The 20,871-nt window shown below is 36.6% G+C and overlaps 1 protein-coding gene across 8 annotated transcripts in view; it reads left to right on the top strand.

Annotated features, from left to right (window-relative positions):
* Nucleotides 1–20,871, top strand: part of LOC110821008 (factor of DNA methylation 1-like) — a 34,506-nt gene that overhangs the window by 5,197 nt on the left and 8,438 nt on the right. For 7 of the 8 annotated variants that reach the window (XM_022050669.2, XM_022050664.2, XM_022050668.2 and 4 more), the window contains exons 2-7: nucleotides 8,118–9,015; nucleotides 10,115–10,296; nucleotides 10,658–10,747; nucleotides 12,047–12,334; nucleotides 12,827–13,039; nucleotides 14,713–14,950. In XM_022050669.2, the coding sequence (XP_021906361.1) occupies nucleotides 8,118–9,015; nucleotides 10,115–10,296; nucleotides 10,658–10,747; nucleotides 12,047–12,334; nucleotides 12,827–13,039; nucleotides 14,713–14,943 (1,902 nt within the window). In that variant the 3' untranslated portion in view covers nucleotides 14,944–14,950. The remainder of the gene's footprint in view (nucleotides 1–8,117; nucleotides 9,016–10,114; nucleotides 10,297–10,657; nucleotides 10,748–12,046; nucleotides 12,335–12,826; nucleotides 13,040–14,712; nucleotides 14,951–20,871) is intronic. The other variant, XM_088220949.1, reaches the window with a different exon arrangement.

Below are 20,871 nucleotides of genomic sequence, written 5' to 3'. Positions count from 1 at the left end.
TGGTTTGTTATAACAGAAATGATAACAAAAAAACAAACAATTAATTCTAGTACACAAGAAATAAAAATTGGATTCATGTAACAGAAGAAAGGTTTCTCATTACTTAGCTAGAAAGATATGTGGTAATGAAATAGAGATTAAGCGGAATGGAATTGACTGGATGGTAGAGTTTTGGAAAGACTTGTTTCTTCCATATTTTGGATCTTAGCTCCATGGAATAACATACTACTATTGAAATATGAAAGAATTTAAATATTAGATCAATACACTATGTATAAATGGTATGAACTGCTTAAATAGGAATTTGTGAACAACAAAGAACCAGAGTTATTATTCACCACATCAAAAAAATTTCATTACTGAAAGATGTAAATCTATTGGAAAATAAGAAATATTCATGTCGTATGAAATGGTTGTAGTTTTTTGCTCTAATAACGAATTATTGATTTAACTGAATAACTAAATAAAATAGATAGATCTTTCTCTTTTACTCAAGTCGATGAATTTTCTCAATTGGAAGATCTCCTATATGGATACAGAACTATCAAGAACCTCAGACATGGTTCTGATCTTGAGAAGGAAAGGGAGAAGAGAGAAGAAGAAGAAGAAGAAAAAGAGGAGACCGAAGTCGAAAAAGAGAATAGAAGGGTAAATTCATATTGATTCTTGATTTTTCACATAACTTTCTCTCTCTTTAAACTTTCTCTCTAAACTCTCTGCGCCCTAATGCCAGATTGATCGACCACAATAATATAAGGAATCTTCATGAGCTCCTATGGGAGAAGATTTCTAGCTATTAAAAATAAATCATTCGACTTGGTTTATAAAGGAAGGAAAGCGGACGGGCTAACAATTAGTGAAATGGGCGAGGTTTTCGTTGTTCGATTTTTCTGGAAAAAGATGAATATGGATGGTTCCTAGATGCACTTGATGAGTTTTGGTGGAGGAGGCCGGGAACATGGGCAAAGCACCTAGTCAAGAGAAATTACGAGCTGTAATTTTTGTTTGGAAAAAACAGATGGGGGGAGTATTTGGCCTTAATAGTGCAAGGGGATCAACAAGTGAAGAGGATTTTCTTTTCCGGAGGAGAGCAGGGGAGGAGATGGTGGAAGTTAATGGTGGCTACTTTTGAGCTCGCGGATAGACCCATTAAAAACCCTAAGAACATCGTCGAGAACAAAAGGGTTAATATTGTGAACCTCAAAGTGAATGCAAATGTTATGTCTCGAGATCAGGATATTGTTGTTGGGCGGTTGTCTGGAATTTCCAGTTCTAAAATCTGCTTCTTCTTCTTGTTGCAATTTTTTGAGGCACCTATTTTGTTATAATAAATTACAACTCATCAAAGAGAGCTGTTACCTTGTACTTGATTAGAGAGAACTCAAATCTCGTACTTTAAAATAATATTCTGACTTATTTTTATTAATAGTAAGCATACCCCTTTATATAGATGTTACAATTTTTTTTTAAAAATCTAAATCTAATTAGAAATATCTCTGCTAAAATATTGGAAACCTATATTATTTAGAAATCCAACATTAATGGAAAATCATATGCTATTTAGCAATGTAATACTAATTAGAATTTTATGTTTACTATTTAGGTATTTAATACTAATTAGGATTTCGTATTTAATTGAGTTTCAACATTTTATTTAAATCTTATAAATGCGTCCATAACATTACCTCCCCTCCCTCCCCCCTCCCCCCTCCCCCCTCCCCCGATCTTCAAGTTTGAGATGTGAATATAACATTTTCTTGTCGGTCTTTTTTTGTTATTTAGGACTAGTGTCGCGTTCAATCTCAAGGCAGAACAACCATTTATATTGGTGATCCTGAATAAATGATTCATTGCAGTTATAACACAACTCCTTTAGCTTCATTTCTGTTATTTTTGCTCTTATTAATTTCTTTATAATTAGGAAACAAAAGGCTCGGCAAGGCGAATGTTGATTTTGTGGTGGGAGGATTATGTGAATAGTGTAGAGGTGTTCAAAGGAGAATGTACTATGTTGTGCATTTTCAAAAACTGTAGGGGGGTTCGGAATGGATGTTCACTGGGGTCTACTGCAGAGGGAACAAAGAGGAAAAAACAATTTTATAGAAAGAATTGGAGGAATGCAGAGCCAAATGGGGAAGAAATTGGATTATTGGGGGTGACTTCAATATAACTTTGAAAGGGAAGAGCAGCGTGGAGTAGCTTTCTGGCTTCGGAAGCAAGTGAGTTCAAAGAAGTGATGGATAGGCTGGGGGTAATTGATCTCTCGTTAACTGGGGGGCAATGGACTTGGTCCAATCAAAGGTGCATATAAAAAATTGATAGATTTTTCTTGTCGACCAATTTACTGTTGAATCTTGCTGGTGTGAGTCAAAAAACCCTACTTCGTCGTACTTCAAACCATTACCCTATATGCATTGAGGCCGAAGGGATCCCATGGGCCCCATTCCGTTCTGATTGGATAACAGATGGTTGGGAAAAGAGAATTTCTGAATTTTAGTAGAAGACATGAAAAAATTGTGAGCTGTAGGGCTGTGTTAGTTACAGGTTTCCTTATAAATTAAAGGAATTGAAGAATGCTATCAAGGTGTGGGCAAAAGAGGAGATGGTGAAGGAAAAAATAATGTTTGATCCATTTTGGCGGAGATAAGAGAATTGGATAACAAAGAAAATGAAGTTGGCTTAAATGATGAGGAAAGTGGCAAGAGAGGGTCCTTAAAATTAAAATTGGAATCTTGGTTGAAGGAGGAAATGATGTGGAGGCAGAAATCCAGGGAGAAATCGCTTGAGGAGGGTGACCCCAATATTAAGTATTTCCATGCATTCACTAAACATAGGCGTAGATGCAATTTTATTAATGAGGTTTCAGTGGACAATAAGAAAATTGGTGGAAATACTGAGTTGAGGGAGGCTGTTAGAAACCATTTTTCAAAGCTGTATGAGGAAGACCATGTTATACGGCCCAAGCTGGATGGATTGTCTTTTAGCAGCATATCTGAGGAAAGCAGGCAGTTGTTGGAAGTTGAATTCACTGCAGATGAGGTATTGGAAGGTCTGAAATCGTGTAATGGCAACAAAGCTCCGGGGCCTGATGGCTTCAACTTGAAATTTATCCAATCTTTTTTGTACTTAATGAAAGAAGACATAATGGGCATCTTTAAGGATTTGCACTCTTTGGGTTAATGTGTGAAATTCTTAAATTCCACATTCCTTACTTTTATCCCTAAAAGAAGTAGAGCTATTGAGTTTGAAGACTTTGGGCCAATTAACTTGGTGGATTGCATTTACAAGCTTATTGCCAAATTGTTGGCTAGAAGATTATCAATGGTGCTTGGTGAGGTAATAGGGGAACGTCAACATGCTTTTATTAGTGGGAAGATAGATCCTCGATGCCGTGATGGCTTCCAATGAGACCGTGGATGATTTAATGGTTGATAAAAAGGATGTATTGGTTTGTAAACTTAGACACGGAGAAATCCTACGATTATGTTAATTGGAATTTTGTTGAGTATATATTAGAATGAGTTTTGGGTTGAAATAGAGAAATTGGATGAAATCATGCATCACAATTACTTCTTTTGCTGTTTTAGTCAATGGAGGTCCTTCCAACTTCTTCAATGCTACTAGAGGTTTAAGACTAGGGAATCCTTTATCTCATCTATTTTTTATCATCATGATGGAAGCTCTTAATGGGCTGTTAGGCAGGGCAAAAGATCTACAGCTGATGAGGGGAGTCTTAGTTGGTAGAATCGAGCATATTAAGGACATGTCTCATCTTTTCTTTGCTGATGACATGTTAATTTTCTATTAACCTGATTTCAGGAATTTATTACACTTGTACTGTGTTATTGTGTTTCCAAGTTGCTTCAGGGTTTAAAATAAATCTAAACATATCTGAATTGGTTAGAATTGGTGGTAATAATGATGCGGGTTCTTTTGCTGAAGTCCTAGGTTGTAAAGAGGTCAAGCTCCATTTTAAATATCATGGAGTTCTACTGGGAGCAAAATACAAGTATCAAATTACATGGGAACCAGTGATTGAATTGTGTAAAAAGAGGCTTGTGGGTTGGAAGAAAAATTTCCTTTCAAAAGAGGGCAGGTATGCCCTTATTAAAAGCACCTTGGCTAACCTCCCAATCTATTATCTCTCTACTATTACAATCCATGTGAAAGTAGCAAAGAAGTTGGAAGCCATTCAATGTAATTCCTTTGGGGAGACGATGATGGTGATCGAAAATACCATTTGGTGAAATGGGATGACATCAAAAAACCTTTCAACCATACGAGAAGATAAGAAAATAAAAGTGGTGTTTTTTTCTGTCAAATCTTATTACAAGCATTTAACAGACAAAAACAATGTGATAAGTTTTGATTTTCCCTATAGGCAGATCTGGAAGGCAAAAATTCCCCCTAGAGTTGCTTTTTTTGCATGGGAAGCCAGTAAAGAATGCATCTTGATAATTGATAAACTTAAAAATAGGGGATTGGCCATTCCAAATCGGTGCTATTTGTGTATGGCTAATTAGGAAAGCTATGTGCATGTGCTGCTGTGGTGTCCTGTGGCTTCTGGGTTGTGGAATGCTATTTTTAGTATGATTGGCGTTAACTGGGTGATGGCTGGATCTATTAGGGAGGAATTGTGGGCTTGGGAAGGGATGCATGTAGATAGGAAGTTGAAAAATCTAATTCCTCTATCTTTGTTTTGGATTCTAAGGAATGAGAGAAATTCTAGAACTTTTGAGGGTAAAGCTAATGATTAGTATAATTTGAGAGATAGGTGGTTGCATTATTTTGGGTTTTTATTGTTAGAGTATGACATGATTTGTGATGTGAATTTTGAGCATGTCATTGATTCGTTAACTACATTGTAAAGCTTTTGTATAGGGACGGTACCCCCAATTGTTTGGTACCATGTTAATCACACTAATTACTTTAAAAAAAAAATCCTTTCAACCATGGGGGGCTTAGTATTAGATTTATGGTAGAAATGAATGAAGCCCTTCAAGGTAAGTGGTTATGGAGGTACTTGTGTAAAGATGATAGAGAGTGGAGAAGAATTGTGGAATCGCGGTAGCTGAGTACATGGATAATACGGGTGTAAACATAATCTATAATCCTCATGGGAGGATGAATGGCTTGGTGAGGGCTGCTTTATAAGAAGACTTCCCAGAATTTTTGGTATTGTCCAATCTAAGAAAATGGTTGTTGAAGAGGCATACTGGGTCGCAAATGAGAGTATTGAATGGTCGATTAATGTTATTAAGAATTTGAATGATTGGGAGATATGTGAATATGAAGAGTTGCTGAAGTTACTTGCATTACAGCAGATTTTGACAACGGATGATCAGATTATGTGGAAATTGGAAAAGAAAGGTAATTTTTCTGTTAGTTCGTATTTACAGATATTTGAGCAAATGGGATGCTGCTGTTAACTTGGATTTTCCGGCTAAGCAAATCTAGAAGACCAAGGTTCCCCCTTGTATTGCTTTTTTTTTTTTTTATAGCATGGGAGGCTTGTTGGGAGAGGATTTTAACTCTTGACAAGCTGAGAGTTAGAGGTCATATATTGGTGAACGACTGCTACTTCTGTCTAAAGGTGGAGGAAACTTATAATCATCTTCTGTTGTGGTGTCCTACTGCCTACAACATTTGGTGTATGGTATATGGTCTTTTTGGGGATTGAATGGGTTATTGCTGGTTTGGTTGGTGGGAAATTTTGGGCTTGGGATGATTTATGTGCAAAAAGAAATATTGCGAGTTTAGTCACTTTGACTGTTTTTTGGGTCATTTGGAAAGAGAGAAATAGTAAAAGTTTTGATGATGTTGAGAGTGACATTTATAGACTAAAAAATAGATGGATTCATTATTTATGTAAAAGAGAGAGAGAGGAGACAATGAGGGGATCCAATGTAGATTCTTATGGGGTGACGATGAGGGGAATAGGAAATACCATTTAGTGAAGTGGGATGATGTAAAGAAGCCCATGTATGGGGGGGTCTTGGCCTAAGATCTATTACGGGGATGAATTGTGCGCTTCAAGGCAAATGGCTGTGGATATTTGTCAACTAGGAAAATAAATTATGGAAGAGGGTGGTGGCAGCAAGGTGGGGGAGATTGGGAACGAGATGTGGGGAGAAGGGGGAAGTTTAAACCGCATGGGGTTAGTCTTTGGAAGAAAATCAGTGGGGGTGGCAGGTTGGAAATGGGGGGAACATTTTTTTCTGGCAGGATGAATGATTGGGTGAGGGTAAATGGAAGCATAGGTTTCAGATCATTTATTCCGTTGCTTGTGAGAGAGATAGCTTGGTGGAGGATGTGTACGAGAGTGTTGAGAGGGGGGGAGAGGTTGGAATATCCGGGTTAAAAGAAATTTGAAGGATTGGGAAGTTGAAGAATATTGTAACTTGCTTCTCTTCCTAGCTAATATTAAGCTGTTGGAAAATAGAGACAACAAAATATGGAAACTAGATAAGCAAAAAGGCTTCTCGGTGAAGTCATATTACAATTATTTATGTACAAGAGCGAAAGGGGACGAGCGAACAACATGTTACAAGTAGATCTGGAAATCGAAAGCTCTTCCCTGAATGTCACTTTGTGCATGGGAAGCTGCTCGAGAATTTATCTTAACTATTGAGATGTTCAAAAGGAGAGTCAATACATTGGTTGACAGATACTACATTTGCAGAGCAGATGAGAAATCTTGCAATCACGTTATGCTTAAGTGCCTGGCTGTTTACAATATTTGGACAATGGTGTATGGGCTTATGGGAATGAATTAGGTTATTTTGGACACTGTTAGTAAGGAGCTGTGGGCTTGGTCGAGTATATGTAAAAGAAAAAAGCATTTATTTTTAGTTCCATTAACCATTTTTTGGTTGCGTGGAATGAATGAAATGCGAGAGTTTTTGAGAATATTAAAAATGATTTTGTAAAAACTAGAAATAGATGGATTAACGCTTTTAGTTCTATTTTGTTGGATCATGACATGGGAGATTTAGAAAGGATTGGGATAGTCATTGACCACCTGATAGATATATAATTATTTTGTATATGTGCGGTACCCTTTTGGTACTTTGTTTATAATAATATATTTCTTTTATTTCAAAGAAAAAAAAATCTATGCCTAGCTTGAGGGAGAGTGTAGAAGTCCTAAACAAGATTGGTTCTAGGAAGATTTACTTCCAGTGGAAGTCCTAAACAAGATTGATTGTAGGAAGATTTACTTCCTGGAATGTAGGAGCCCAAAATCTATGATATAGACTTATATTCGGATCTCATAATTTCCAGGGTAGATTTTCTTTCTTCCTAGGAGACTCAATTCTCTCCTAAATTGTAGGTCTATAACTTTTGTAATCATTCTCTATGTATTTGGATGCTGCTGAGCTAATAAAGATGAAGAAGAATTATTAGACAACAGAATGTTAGACAATCTTTTCCTACATCTCATGTCAATGTATTCGATTCTTTTGAAATAATACTCAATTATGTTTAGACATCTTTTCTTCCTTTCCTTTTCAGGCTCTCGATATTATGTACTTTTTTTTTATGAATTCACTCGATTTGTGTGGGTAGTTTATTTGAAAAAAAATCCCAAGACTTTGAGACCTTCAAACATTTTTACAATTTTATTTATACTCGGTCCAATATCAAAATAGAACAGTTTCAATGGTGGAGGTGATGAGTTTCTCAATAAGAAATTTTCAGACCTGGCCTTGCAAAATGTGTAATTTTGATAAGATTATAACAAGATTCAGATTTTGTTTCCTAAATGAGTTCCACCTCAAGGTGGACTCTCAGTTGTAAACTTTGTATAAATAGAAATCATACATAAAATCATCATTCAAGGTTACATGTACTGATAATATTCTGTGTTTATTCAAAAAAAAAAGAGAGAGAGGGAGAGAGATAAAATGTTTTGTGTATCATGCTTCCAACATACTTCCACTAGATTTCTCTCTTTGCCTACCTCCAAACTTCTATCCTTTTTGGGTATAAAACTGCTTTTGGTTGTTCATTGTTGTTGCATATGTGGAATTTATATTTTCTGATACCAAAGTTGCTCGTGCTTTCTGAGTTAGAACCATTTTTTGGTGTATCTTTGTCGTTATTGTTTCTGTCAGATGGATATAAGTTCTGAAGAAGAGTCAGATGTCAGTGATTCAGAGATAAATGAATATGTGGACAAGCCATACCAACAATTGAAAACGGGAAAATACAAAGTAATTGTAAATGGCACCTTAAGATGCCCCTTCTGTGCTGGGAAGAAAAAGCAAGATTACAAGTTCAAGGACTTGCTTCAGCATGCTGCAGGAGTAAGCAAAGGATCTGCTAATAGAAGTGGAATACAAAAGGCAAATCACCTGGCCTTGGCAAAGTATTTGGAGGAAGACCTTGCTAGTGAAGCAGATCATCAAATACAAAATCCCGGTGTACAGCAATCTCAGATTGAAACATCTGAAGACAATCACTATGTATGGCCTTGGATGGGAATCATAGTTAATGTAGTGCCTGATACAAAAGACAGAAAAAGTTTGCTTGACAAACAGTACTGGTTTAAGAGGTTTGCTAAATATAAACCATTGGATGTTCATACCTTTTGGAATGAACGTGATCCAACCGGACAGGCAATAGTGAAGTTCAGTAATGATTGGAACGGGTTCGTGAAAGCAACAGAATTTGAAAAAGCATTTGAAGCGGAGCATTACAGTAAAAGGGACTGGAATGAAAGGAAAGACCATCCTGGTTCAGATGTATATGGTTGGTGTGCACGTGCTGATGATTATCAATCTGTGGGACCAATTGGGGAGTTTCTCCGCCAGGAAGGAAAATTAAGAACTTTTGATGATATTTTCCAGGAAGCTGCTGAAAACAAGAACAATGTAGTTGCAGACTTGGCCAATAAAATTGATTTGACAAATGAAAATTTGCATCAACTACAGTACAAGTACAATGAAAAAACAATGTCTTTAAGTAGGATGCTTGGAGAGAAGGACAAACTACACTATGCTTTTGTTGAAGGTTAGTTCCTCTCTTACAGTTGGTCTGTATGTGTTTTTCTATGTTGTTGTGCATATGTTTAATTGCAAAACATTGAGTGCATTTGGAAGTGCTGTCCAGACTCTTGTAGCAATTTAAAAGAAGCAATGAGGTGTTGTTGACAAAAGTGGTGCATGGTGGATTATCATTTTTAAGGGTTTTGCCTCCATTTTTAGCACTTAAGCTCTAAAATCAAGCTCTTGGGTTTTGGAGCTTTCAAGTGAAGCTCATAAGCTAAATAAATCTTTTTGGTTTTTGCAAAAACTGAATGCCCTTATTTTAAATCACATAATTTCAATGCACAATATGTGACCTGTTAAAATTTGTTTTACCAAAAATACTCTTGTTAAAATCAAATCTTTTATGTAGTTGATAATCTTTATCTAACTATTGAAGATAATTCCATTTGTAAAATGTTGTTTATGATTATTTGCTCAAGTTACAATTATTATATTTACTAGTTTATTTTAAATGCGAAAACAAAATTTAGTACAATGAAGAATACATAATCTTCGGTGATGTTTCCTAGTCAGTGTTTAATCAACACATTTCAAAGTTTATGTGAATATATATTAGTTAGTTTGTGGTTCATTAGAACTTTCATGTTGCCAAAAAAATAATTAATAATAACCATTCTCATGAGAGTTTAAACCTTTAATAAGAGTGTTTTCCATGGCAAAGCCTGAACTCTACTGTAGCACAGAACTTCAGAATGCTTCATATGGTGTTTTTCCTAAAGGGTTTGAAAACCAAAGTATAGTTATCCCTTTATACCATGTACTTTGATCCCTTTGTTTACAAATAACCAAATTTTTCTGAGCTGTTTAGACCAAATAGCAAATTTATATTAGGGGTTTTCTTTCATTGATGAAACATGAAACCAAATATAGATTAATTCCTAAGTTAGTTTTAATTGTTAAACACATATATTTCTTTAAATAGGATATTAACTTGATGTTTTTCTGATTACTGTGGATATTAACTTCAAGGATCAGAAAGAACCAGAATGCCAAACCTTCAGTAACATAGTTCCAGGTATTTGGCTCTATGATTATGTAAAACTCACTTTTTTTTCCATCAGAAACAAGGAAGCTGCAGAGGGTGGCACGGGAAAATATCCGGAGGATTCTTGAAGAGCAGGAAAAATTGAATTATGACCTGGAAATTAAGAAAAGGAAACTAGATTGCTGGAGCAAAGAACTGAACAAAAGGGAGGCGCTAACTGAACGCGAGAAACAAAAACTTGATGAAGACAAGAAAAAGGTAATGCTGCATGCTAAGTCGATCAATTATTGTAAATGGCAATGAAGTTTAACCATCAGCCACTGATGTTCATGCTGTACTTTGTATTGTTGTTTAGCTAGATTAGTTCTCTCGAAACTTTCAGGTCATCTGGGCATGGCCTTATATTTTGTGAGAGTTCCTGAATGGTTTATTTAACAGGATATATCTCTAATGCAGTGTTCTAATTCAACACTAAATTTTAGCAGTGTTTCAGATTACAGTATACCTGGGATACTGTCTTTGAATATGTAAAATTCTTCATGAGTAATTTTCTAAACACTCCTGAATTCTGCTATTTATTTGTAATTATGCTTATGATACTTTACAATTTTCTTCTCAGAATGATGTAAGAAACAATTCACTTCAGATGGCTTCAATAGAGCAAAAGAAGGCAGATGAGAATGTCTTAAGACTTGCTGAGGAGCAAAAGGTGTGTTGTTACATGTAATGCTTTTAACTAAATTCTAAATTATAATTCTCTTTGTCATCTCATGTTTTAATGTGTTGGAGCTGTTTCATGGAATGGATGCTGCTTGTCTTGTGTATCCCGGTTGCTAACATAGTACTTATTGTGATAGATCTCACTGTGAGAGAGAGCTGTTGACATTTGTTCTGGAAGGTGAGAGAGAGAGAGAGAGAGAGAGAGAGAGAGCTGTGGTCGGACGCTCTGCCAACCAAGTGAAGGCAACCAAACATTGGCTGAGCACACTTGCACGGCCAACATTATCGACCTAGGGGCCAGTTGAAATGGTCCTTAGGATAGAAGATTTCTGGCAATCGAGAACAAAACTTTTAATGTCGTCTTTTGAGGGGAAGAATTGAAAGAAATAAGGATGTGTGAGAATTTGAGGGCTTTAGGGTTTCAATTGCATTTTGGAAAGATGAAGTGCACTGGTTGCTGGAAGGGGCACTCACCTTCCAGATTTGTCTGAACGGAAAATTGTTCTCGATGGGCTCTTCTTTTGCCAAATCTCGGTAGAAGAACCTAATAGTGAAATTCCCAGTTGCACTGAGTGTCCGAACTGGTTGGTCATAATTCTCGTTTAATGAAACTGACTCCAAGGTACTCAAAAGAGATTCATATTCATTTATTTCCCAGTCATTGAGATTCTGCAAGACCTCCAGATTCCACTCCCTGTGTTCCCCACCATCTCTAAAAGACACTAGCAGAAATTTCCTTATAACGTGCAATGGTAAAAAACTGAAGGAACCTGTCTCTCAGCGCTCCTCCTTCAAACCAGAAGTCCGACCAGAAACCAATTCTCTCGCCATCTCCTATTCTCCAATTAATGTATTTCTGAAATTTTTTCTATCCTATATAATTTCTTTTTCCACAACCCCTTACTATACGGTCTAGCTAATACTCTAGAGTATCACCCTCTATCCATAGTGCCGTATTTCACCTCTATAACCTTCCTCCAAGGAATACCTCCTCTTTCATAAAGCACCACATCCACTTATCCTGAAGTGTCTGATTCATCTGAGTTACATATCTCAAACCCAGTCTCTGCTGACCCAATTCTCTATGACCTTATTGATATCCTGATTGACATGTAGATACTTTTGTATATGGGTTAGTACCCTTTTGTGCTTGTATATTAATGAAACATATTATACTTTTTATTTCAAAAAAATTAATTGCTAATTTCTAGGATTTTATGTTTATGAAAATTGTCTTAGTGTAAGTCTTATTTTTAGTTTTTAGTGACATGGATTTCTCTCTTTTCAGAGGGAGAAGGAAGAGGCTCTGCATAAGATACTTGAGCTAGAAAGACAGCTAGATGCTAAACAGAAGTTAGAAATGGAAATCGAAGACTTGAAAGGGAAACTAGAGGTGATGAAGCATCTTGGAGATGAAGATGATGCAGCTGTCCAAAAAAAGGTGAAAGAGATAACGGATGAATTGGCTCAGAAGATTGAGGATTTAGCTGATTTGGAGGAAGTAAATCAAGTTCTTATTGTCAAAGAACGCCAGAGCAATGATGAGCTGCAAGAAGCACGTAAAGAATTAATTAAGGTATAACTTCTTTTTTATTTTATTTTTGGGAATTTATTTGCAGTAGTGAATTTGAGCATATGATTTTGGTATATAATATGTTGATTTTAATAGATGCCCGAGTTTGCAATTTGGTTTTCTAGCATCCATTGGACAAGCCATGACCAATAGGTTTAAACTTGACTGGAAATTTGAATACTACTGTACTTATCCTGAATACCTTTTTCAATGGATTCTAGTGGATAGCTGAATGTTACTTAAAAAACAAAACAAAATTGATCACTAATCACCTGAAAAACTTCAAATGACAGTATTTCACAAGCTGTTGTCTTGCTAACTCCTTGACGATATTGGAACTGGATATTGGAACTGGCATCAAACGCATTTATGAAATTGTGTGTGTAAATATTCTTAGCTTATTTTGTATTTCAAGTAATAGCCTGGATTAGTTATGGCTTCACATGCTCCGGCTTATCAATAAACATTTAAGTTATGAACAATCTCTATGTGCAGGGTTTGACAGAGCTGTTGGGCAACCGCACTAATATTGGGATTAAAAGAATGGGAGAACTTGATCAAAAGCCTTTCCTGAATACTTGCAAGCAGAGATTTCCTATTGCAGAAGTAGATGTAGAGGCCTCTACTCTTTGCTCATTGTGGCAAGAAAATCTGAAAGATCCAGCGTGGCATCCATTCAAAATCACAAATGATGGAGGCACTGCACAGGTACACTCTGCATATTTTTTCACATTTCAGTGCGTGATTCTCGTGTATTACCAACTATTTGGAAAAAGGGGACTCCCGGTAACCTTACAAAAAGACTCGATGTTCTGAACTCCGGTCGAATGAAGGATCCATTCTACTGCCCCCTGTCATCTGCCCCTTCTGAGTTGTGAATAGAGTTTAAGCAAAACTATTCCATCTATTGAAATTCCCAATCACACACATTTGGTTTGAAAGGCACATCTGTAGATGCCACCTTTGATAGCTACAATCCATTAAACAATTTCTACATGAAATATTGTTTTCTATAGCTATAACAAATGTCTAAGAATTTTGCTCCAGAGGCACCTATCCACACCAAGAATTATGTAAAAATTTGTGGATTCACTCTTGTTCACCATAAATGGAACCAGCAGGAGAAACTCTTCCCAATCCCTTGTTATACTGTTCCCAATCCCTTAGGAAAAATTAAGCACTCTCCTTTTTAAATGCTGGTACTTGAACTGATCTTCAGGACTTACCTCAAATTATCTATTTTGAGCATCCTCCAATTGTTTGGCCATACTTCTAGAATAAGAAAGGACCTAAAGCAAATAGGTATGCTTAAGATAATAATCTTAATGAGGGTAATGTGTCCATCAGAAAGCTTTTTAATCTCTTTTCAAACTTTTCAAGAATAGGGCTAGAATCACAAGTATCATTGTGCTATACACCCAAAGGAGAACTTACTTAGACCTGGGCTGCCAGCGTATGTCCTTCAATAAATAAGCCATTCCTCAAATGAGAGAAAGCCCACAAAACCGAATTGGTTTGGGCTCATATATTCCATCGATTATCTTTTCTTCCATAATCTATTTCCTTCATAGACAGTGACCCTCAAGATGTGCTAAAGTTCCTTGTGATAAGCACACATTCATTCACCTTTATGATGTCTGTACTGAGATGAAATAAAAAATGTATTTACTTCTGATTCCATCACAAGGTGCATATAGCACAGGCTGGGGGGAGAGGGAAGAGATATCTCATCTTTTGACCTCCGACATTTAACTGATTGATTCTTTATGGCTTCAAGGAGAAACTTAGACCAGATTGTATTTGTTGTAGGAAACAATATTTTAAAAACCTGAAAATAGAAAGTATGTTTAGTTATTGAAACATGTTTTATTATTATGTGGCTTAAAATGAAAAATAATGACATAATTAATGTAGAAATTTATATTATTAAAAATATAGTTCACATGCTTTTTAATTAGGAGTAGTTGTATTTCTTAATTTTTAGTTATTTTGAATCAGAAAGGATAAGATGGAATCTTCAAACAAGAAAATATAGAATACTGAAAAGTTGAAATGAAAAGAAAAGTAAAAGCAGTTATGTGGAGGATAAAGTAAGTGTGAGTTTGGCTGGTTGCTTGGGGGAAGATAACTTAATTTTATGTTTATGTAAAATTAAATTTACATTCCGAATGGTTTCCAAAAATGAAAACATCTTTTTTTAAGGTTTCTAATTTTTCGATGCAATCAGAAAATATTTTTAAATACTATTGTACTACACATATTTTTTCTTTATTTTAAAAAAAGTGAATTTTTCTCAAAACTAAAAAAAAGAATTTTCTTAAACTTAACAGGTCTTCAATATTTAGCAGTTCAATTACATTTGACAATGGTGAATGTTGCAGGAAACAGTAGATAAAGAAGATGAAAAGCTAAAAAATCTCATACTAGAATGGGGTGAGGAGATTCATAAGGCTGTGGTGACAGCTTTGAAAGAGTTAAACGAGTATAACCCAAGTGGGAGATATGTTGTTCCTGAGCTTTGGAATTTCAAAGAAGGACGCAAAGCCACTCTAAAGGAAGTCATTGGTTATGTCGTGAAAAATATTAAGTCACTTAAGCGTAAGAGGGCTTGATCCTAAGGTTCGTATCTATAGCTTATTTTGAAGTTCTAGTTTTTGTAGTAGCTTGTTGATGAGGTTGAATAGAGTTTTTGTTGATTGTTAATCTTAGGAATAATATTTTTCCCAAAGCATTGTAAAATTGCTTCAAAGCAAGAGGACGTAAATGTAAAGACTCGAAACTTAAAAAAAAATAAAGTCATGAATTAAGTACAGAAGTGAAATAATAGAGTTTAGGGTTCACATTTCTTACACAATAATTTAAGATGTCCGATAAGGATACGAGAATGTCTCTTCTAAAATAACAAATGAAAATCAAATAAATAAATAAAAGGCAAATAACTGAGTATTTTAGGACGACTTTCACTAACTTTTAAAGGGAGTTCAGGTAGTGAACTTATTCACAACCCTCTTGTTGATCGGGATCTGGGTCCTAATCCTCTTTGATCTAAAATAGTTAATGAAATGATGAGTTATACTAGTTAAGTAAGAATATCACACTACTCACCAATACAGAAACTGAAGGTTGGTAAAAATCATAAAAACAACCAATAAAACTCTTGATTTAAGTAAATTCATTTATTGTAAGAAAAATCATTTATTACATATATTTAACGTTGCGAGATTTTCAAAATCGACTTATAGAGATAATAACTCAAATAACATTTCAATCTCATATTCAAGTGAGAAAGAATAATAAATCTTTTTATTTGTTTACTGGTATCCTTGATGGTCCACAGGGATGTTCCACTACGCATGAACTCATATCCAACATTATCAGCAAACCGACTATCCCCATGCCCCGTCTGGTATGAGCACCAAAAATACTATCTCTCAATATTCCGTTTGGTATGAGGGTGAATTGGGTCGTCCTCATACCTCGTCCGGTATGAGCGCCAAAAATACCAATTCTCGATACCCCATCCAATATGAGACAATATTCACAGTAGGGTTCCTTATGTATCTGATCTGTCCATCATTTATTAGGATATCTAGTAAGGCTACCATTCATTAATTCTCATGACCAAATAATTTGTCGTTTGCATATTAATTACTAATTTCACAAATCAACCGTAAATTACGCAAGACAAACGATATATATATTAAGGAAGTACAATTGAATTTTTTAACAATTTCAGTATATCATCATGTATTTTAAGCTATAAATTCAATAATCAGTTAAACAAAATAATAAATAAATGACTAACCAGTTTTCGGCTCCATTGGTAACTTACAATTATTTTCAAAATTTTTTAAATTATACAAAATACCATATTACTGATTATTAAGTTTCAGAGAATAAAGTGAGTGATTCTTACTTGAATCGGTGTGCGAAATATCGAACTTTCTACTACACCTACTGCAGTCTCCAGGTTTACTGAATTTTTCTGCAAAGATTAAAACACACTTCACGTACCTAAAAATACCCCAAAAAATCCAAAATCGATGTTAAAAATCTTTTCTAACCAATTTTGGAATTCCAGCATGGCGGCATTGCCATGCTCCGGCGACAGCACTGCGCCTGTGGTGGTGGTTTACTTCGGACTGGCCGTTTTCAACCAGTTTTGGCCAATTTCGACCAGTTTTATACCCATCTCTGCGAGAAAATACATTAGGAGGCTTAGGTTGGCTGGTAAAATTAAAAAAACAAAAATCTACCGGCATTGAAATTTTCCAGTGTGGTGGCTACGTCGGCTCACCTTTGCTGTTGAGCGTTTTTCTTCAGTCAATATGTATAAAATAGAACAGTGAATACAATAGTGGAAAAATCGCACGAAATGGGAAACTAGAAGAGGTTTATCAGAGGAGGTTTCAGGTTTTGTCCGCAGTGCCGCCACTAGACTTTGCCCGTATTTTTTCTCACCTGCCGTTCTTTTTGCTCCGATTTGGCTATGGTGGTGCTCGAAATTAAATTCCGAACGGATAGGAGAATATTTACCTTTTTTGGCGGTCGAATGTGACTCCGGCGCGGCGAGGGTCGGCAGTCGGTTTTCTTCTTCGGCGGGAGGCTGGCAGCTAGGGTTTGGATTTGATGTGATGCGAAAATATTTATATTTATCTCGTGTTAATTTGGGCCGTTCATCGCATTTGATTTGAACCGCTCGATAGCGTTTAAAGAGGTAATGAATATGGACTGTTTATCGCGATTTAATCTCGATCGTACGATCGTGTTTAAAGAGAGAACGAATTTGGGTTGTTCATCGCGTTTAATCGCGACCAACCCATCGCACCTAAGGAGGGAATGGATCTGGACCGTCCACGCGCGCGGGAATGCTTTCGGGCTGTCCGATCGCGGGGCACGCGAATCGTCAGCATGGCCTCCCACGTGGCACCGAGCCTGCGTGCCTTGCCACGCGGGCCGCTACAGTTCGTCGGGACTGTTGATTAAGCGGTCCTACATGGCGTAATTTTTCTTAATTACGTTTTGATTTTCTAGTTTTTTATTTTTCTTTCAAAAATATCATCCGAACCCAAATTTTCACCAATTGTTTCCAAAATTATTTTTCAATTTCATTCTCAACATATTTTTTTCCTAATTTCACGTTAAATAAAAATTATTAATTTCAAAATTAGATTTTTGTACATTTTTTAAATTTTAAAATTAATTCTGGGGCAAATTCCGGACTTGGATATTACAACTTTTTCCCCCTTAAAAGAAATTTGATCTCTCAAATTTGTTTTCTTCTCACTCAATCAAACAGTTGAGGATATTGGGTTTTGAAATCTGATTCTAGCTCCCATGTGGCCTCTGTGTGTGTGATTCTGCCATAAGACCTTAACAAAGGAAATTTTTCAATTGCAGAGTACTCTTCTCTTTCGGTTCACAATACCCGCCGATACCTCCTTATAGAACAGATCTTTCTAGAGTGAAAGAGTCTCGTGGGCCAAGATGTAAGAGGGGTCTGAGTTGTATTTGCGTAACATGGACACATGGAACACATTATACTTTAGATAGTTCTAGTGGTAGTGTCAGTCTGTAGGCGGCGGTACCAATTCTATCTAAAATTTCAAATGGCCCAATAAATCGAGGATTTAGTTTTCCCTCTTGTCAAACCTATTGATTCTCTTGAAACGAGTGACCTTAAAGAACACTCGATCACCTTTCTCAAATTCCAAATCCCTCCTTCAGCTGTCTGCATAACTTTTCTGTCTGTTCTGAGCCGTCTGGATGTTCTTTTTTATTTTAACTATTTTAGCTGTAATCTCCTTCACAAGATGTGGGCCGAATAATTTTCTATCATCCACCTTTTCCCAACAGATCGGCGATCTACATGGGTGGTCATATAACGCATCGTACGAAATCATGCCGATACTTGCTTGGTAGCTGTTATTGTAGGCGAACTCTATTAAGGGTAAATGATCATCTCAATGGCTCATGAAGTCAATAACACAAGCTCGTAGCATATCCTCCAGTGTGCGAATCGTGCTTTCTGATTATCCATCAGTTTGAGGGTGAAATGCGGTACTAAGAGACAGTTTGGTTCTCATATCTTGCTGAAAACTAAACCAGAACCGAGAAAATGTACCTAGGATTCCTGTCGAATAGTACTGTCACTAGCACTTCATGTAACCTAACTATCTCCTAGATATATATTCTTATTAACTTATTTAAGGGGTCGGTCATCTTAATGGCTAAGAAGTAGGAAGACTTAGTGAGCCAGTCAACAATTACTCAAATGACATCATGTTCCGAGCGTGTCCTAAGTAATCTTGTCACGAAATCCATTGTGATGTGTTTCTACTTCCACTCCGGAATTGGTAATTGTTGAAGTAGCCCGTCTGGGCGTTGATGCTCCGTCTTGACTTGCTGACACACCAGACACTTGAAATCAAAGTCAGCCACCTCTCTTTTCATCCCGTTCTACTTAAATCGAGGTCATATACTTTGATACATCTTAGTGCTTCCGAGATGCATGACAAACTTTGAATTATGAGTTTATGTCATGATGTCCATTTTCAGCTCACTATCACATGAAACACACACTTTATCCTGAAATCTGAGCAACCCGTCAGCAGAAACTTGAAATTCTGAATTTACTCCCTTCTGCATCTTTCCTGATGGTTGTTAGGGTGGAATTGGTGGATTAGACTTCCTTTATTCTCTGGATCAACTCAGGTTGAACAATCAGGTGAGCCAAGCATATAACTCTCTTCAGGTCATTAAGTCGTACCTGTTGTGCAGCCCCTATTACCCTGTATTTTGAAACCATTAGGTGAGCTAATATACCTGTACTTTTTCTGCTGAGTGCGTCGGCTATCATGTTACTCTTGCTCGGGTGATACAATATGTTGCAATCGTTGTTTTTGAGGAGTTCTATCAATCGTCTCTGACGCATGTTGAAATCCTTTTGAATGAATATGTGTTTCAAGTCTTATGGGTGGTATAGATTTGAAAAGTCTACTCATACAAGTAATTGCGCCAATTTTTTAAGACGTGGATAATCGCGGTAAGTTCTAAGTCATGAGTGAGATAGTTTTTCTCATGACTCTTCAACTACCTAAACCCATAGGTTATGACTTTCGCATGCTGCATCAGAACACAACACAACCCCAGGTAGGAGGCATCACTATAAACTGTATATTCACCTGATCCGCTCAGTAAGGCCAATACAGGTGCAGTAGTCAACCGTTTTTTTAGTTCCTAAAAGCTCCTTTCACAGTTCTCGTTCCACTCAAACTTAACATTCTTCTTTGTGAGCCGAGTCAAAAAAGCAGTTAGGCTAAAAAATCCTTCCACAAACCTGCGGTGATAACCTGTCATCCCCAGAAAGTTACGAATCTCCTTAACTGATGTCAATTTCTCCTAACCGAGCACTGTTTCAACTTTTTCGGGATTCACTGATACTCCATCCCTTAATATGATGTGTTCTAGGAAGGTAGTCTACTCGAACCAAAACTCACACTCAACTTTGCATACAATTTCTTTTTTCTGAGAACCTGCAAAACTTGAGTCAAATGGTGAGCGTGTTCCTCTCTGCTTTTTCAATAAATTTGGATATCATCGATAAATACAATGACGAACTGATTCAGGAATTGTATGAAAACTCTGTTCATTAAATCCATAAAGATGGCGGGTGCGTTGGTTAGTCCAAATGGTATGACCAGGAACTCATAGTGTTCGTACCTAGATGGGAAAGCTGTTTTGGGAATGTCTTATGCCTTAATTTTTATCTGATGGTAACCTAAACGCATGTCTATTTTGGAAAAAACCTGCGCATCCTGCAACTAATCAAAAAGGTCATCAATCCTGAGGAGGGAGTACTTGTTCTTGATCGTGATCCTGTTCAGTCTTCTGTAGTCAATACATAACCTCAACATCTCATCCCCCTTCCTTGCAAATGTAACTCCAGCACCCTAAGGGAGCATACTATGTCGGATGAACTCACTATCTTGCAATTAATTGATCTGCTTCCTTAACTCTTCCATTTCGACATGACTCATGCGTTAAGGGGCAATCAAGATAGGCTGGGTGTCTGACTGAAGATGTATGGTGAATTCAATTTCTCTGTCCACTAGCAGTTCAGGTAGTTCATCAGGAAACACATTTGGGAAGTCTCGAACTACCGAAATCTCTCGAATATAAATTTCTTTCTTATGTTTGCCTAGTTGGAGAAAATAGCCGAGTTAAAGCACTTGGTAATAGGAAAATTGTCATGAGGGAATAATGTTTTAAAAATTTTATTAATTTGTAAATGACTCTTCATTAGAAGTGTTGAATACAAGTTTCTTGTGAAAATAATTTACGGTGGCGTAATATTTCGCTAGCTATCTGCGGTGTGAAACCGGGGGTCTAAGGTTCTCCACTGCTGAAAGAAAAAATGCGAATGTTTCTCTCTACTATCTGTGCCTTGGTCAGAACGGTTGAGTAGGTACTGAGCTCGAACACATACAGCTGCTGTTTAATCTTATGACGGAGGCCCCATTCGAACTTCCTTGCCTTTC

This window comes from Carica papaya, chromosome 5, assembly GCF_054855325.1.
Source record: "Carica papaya isolate Zhongbai chromosome 5, ASM5485532v1, whole genome shotgun sequence".
Classification (NCBI taxonomy): Eukaryota; Viridiplantae; Streptophyta; class Magnoliopsida; order Brassicales; family Caricaceae; genus Carica; species Carica papaya.
This window is presented reverse-complemented; position numbering and strand designations above follow the sequence as displayed.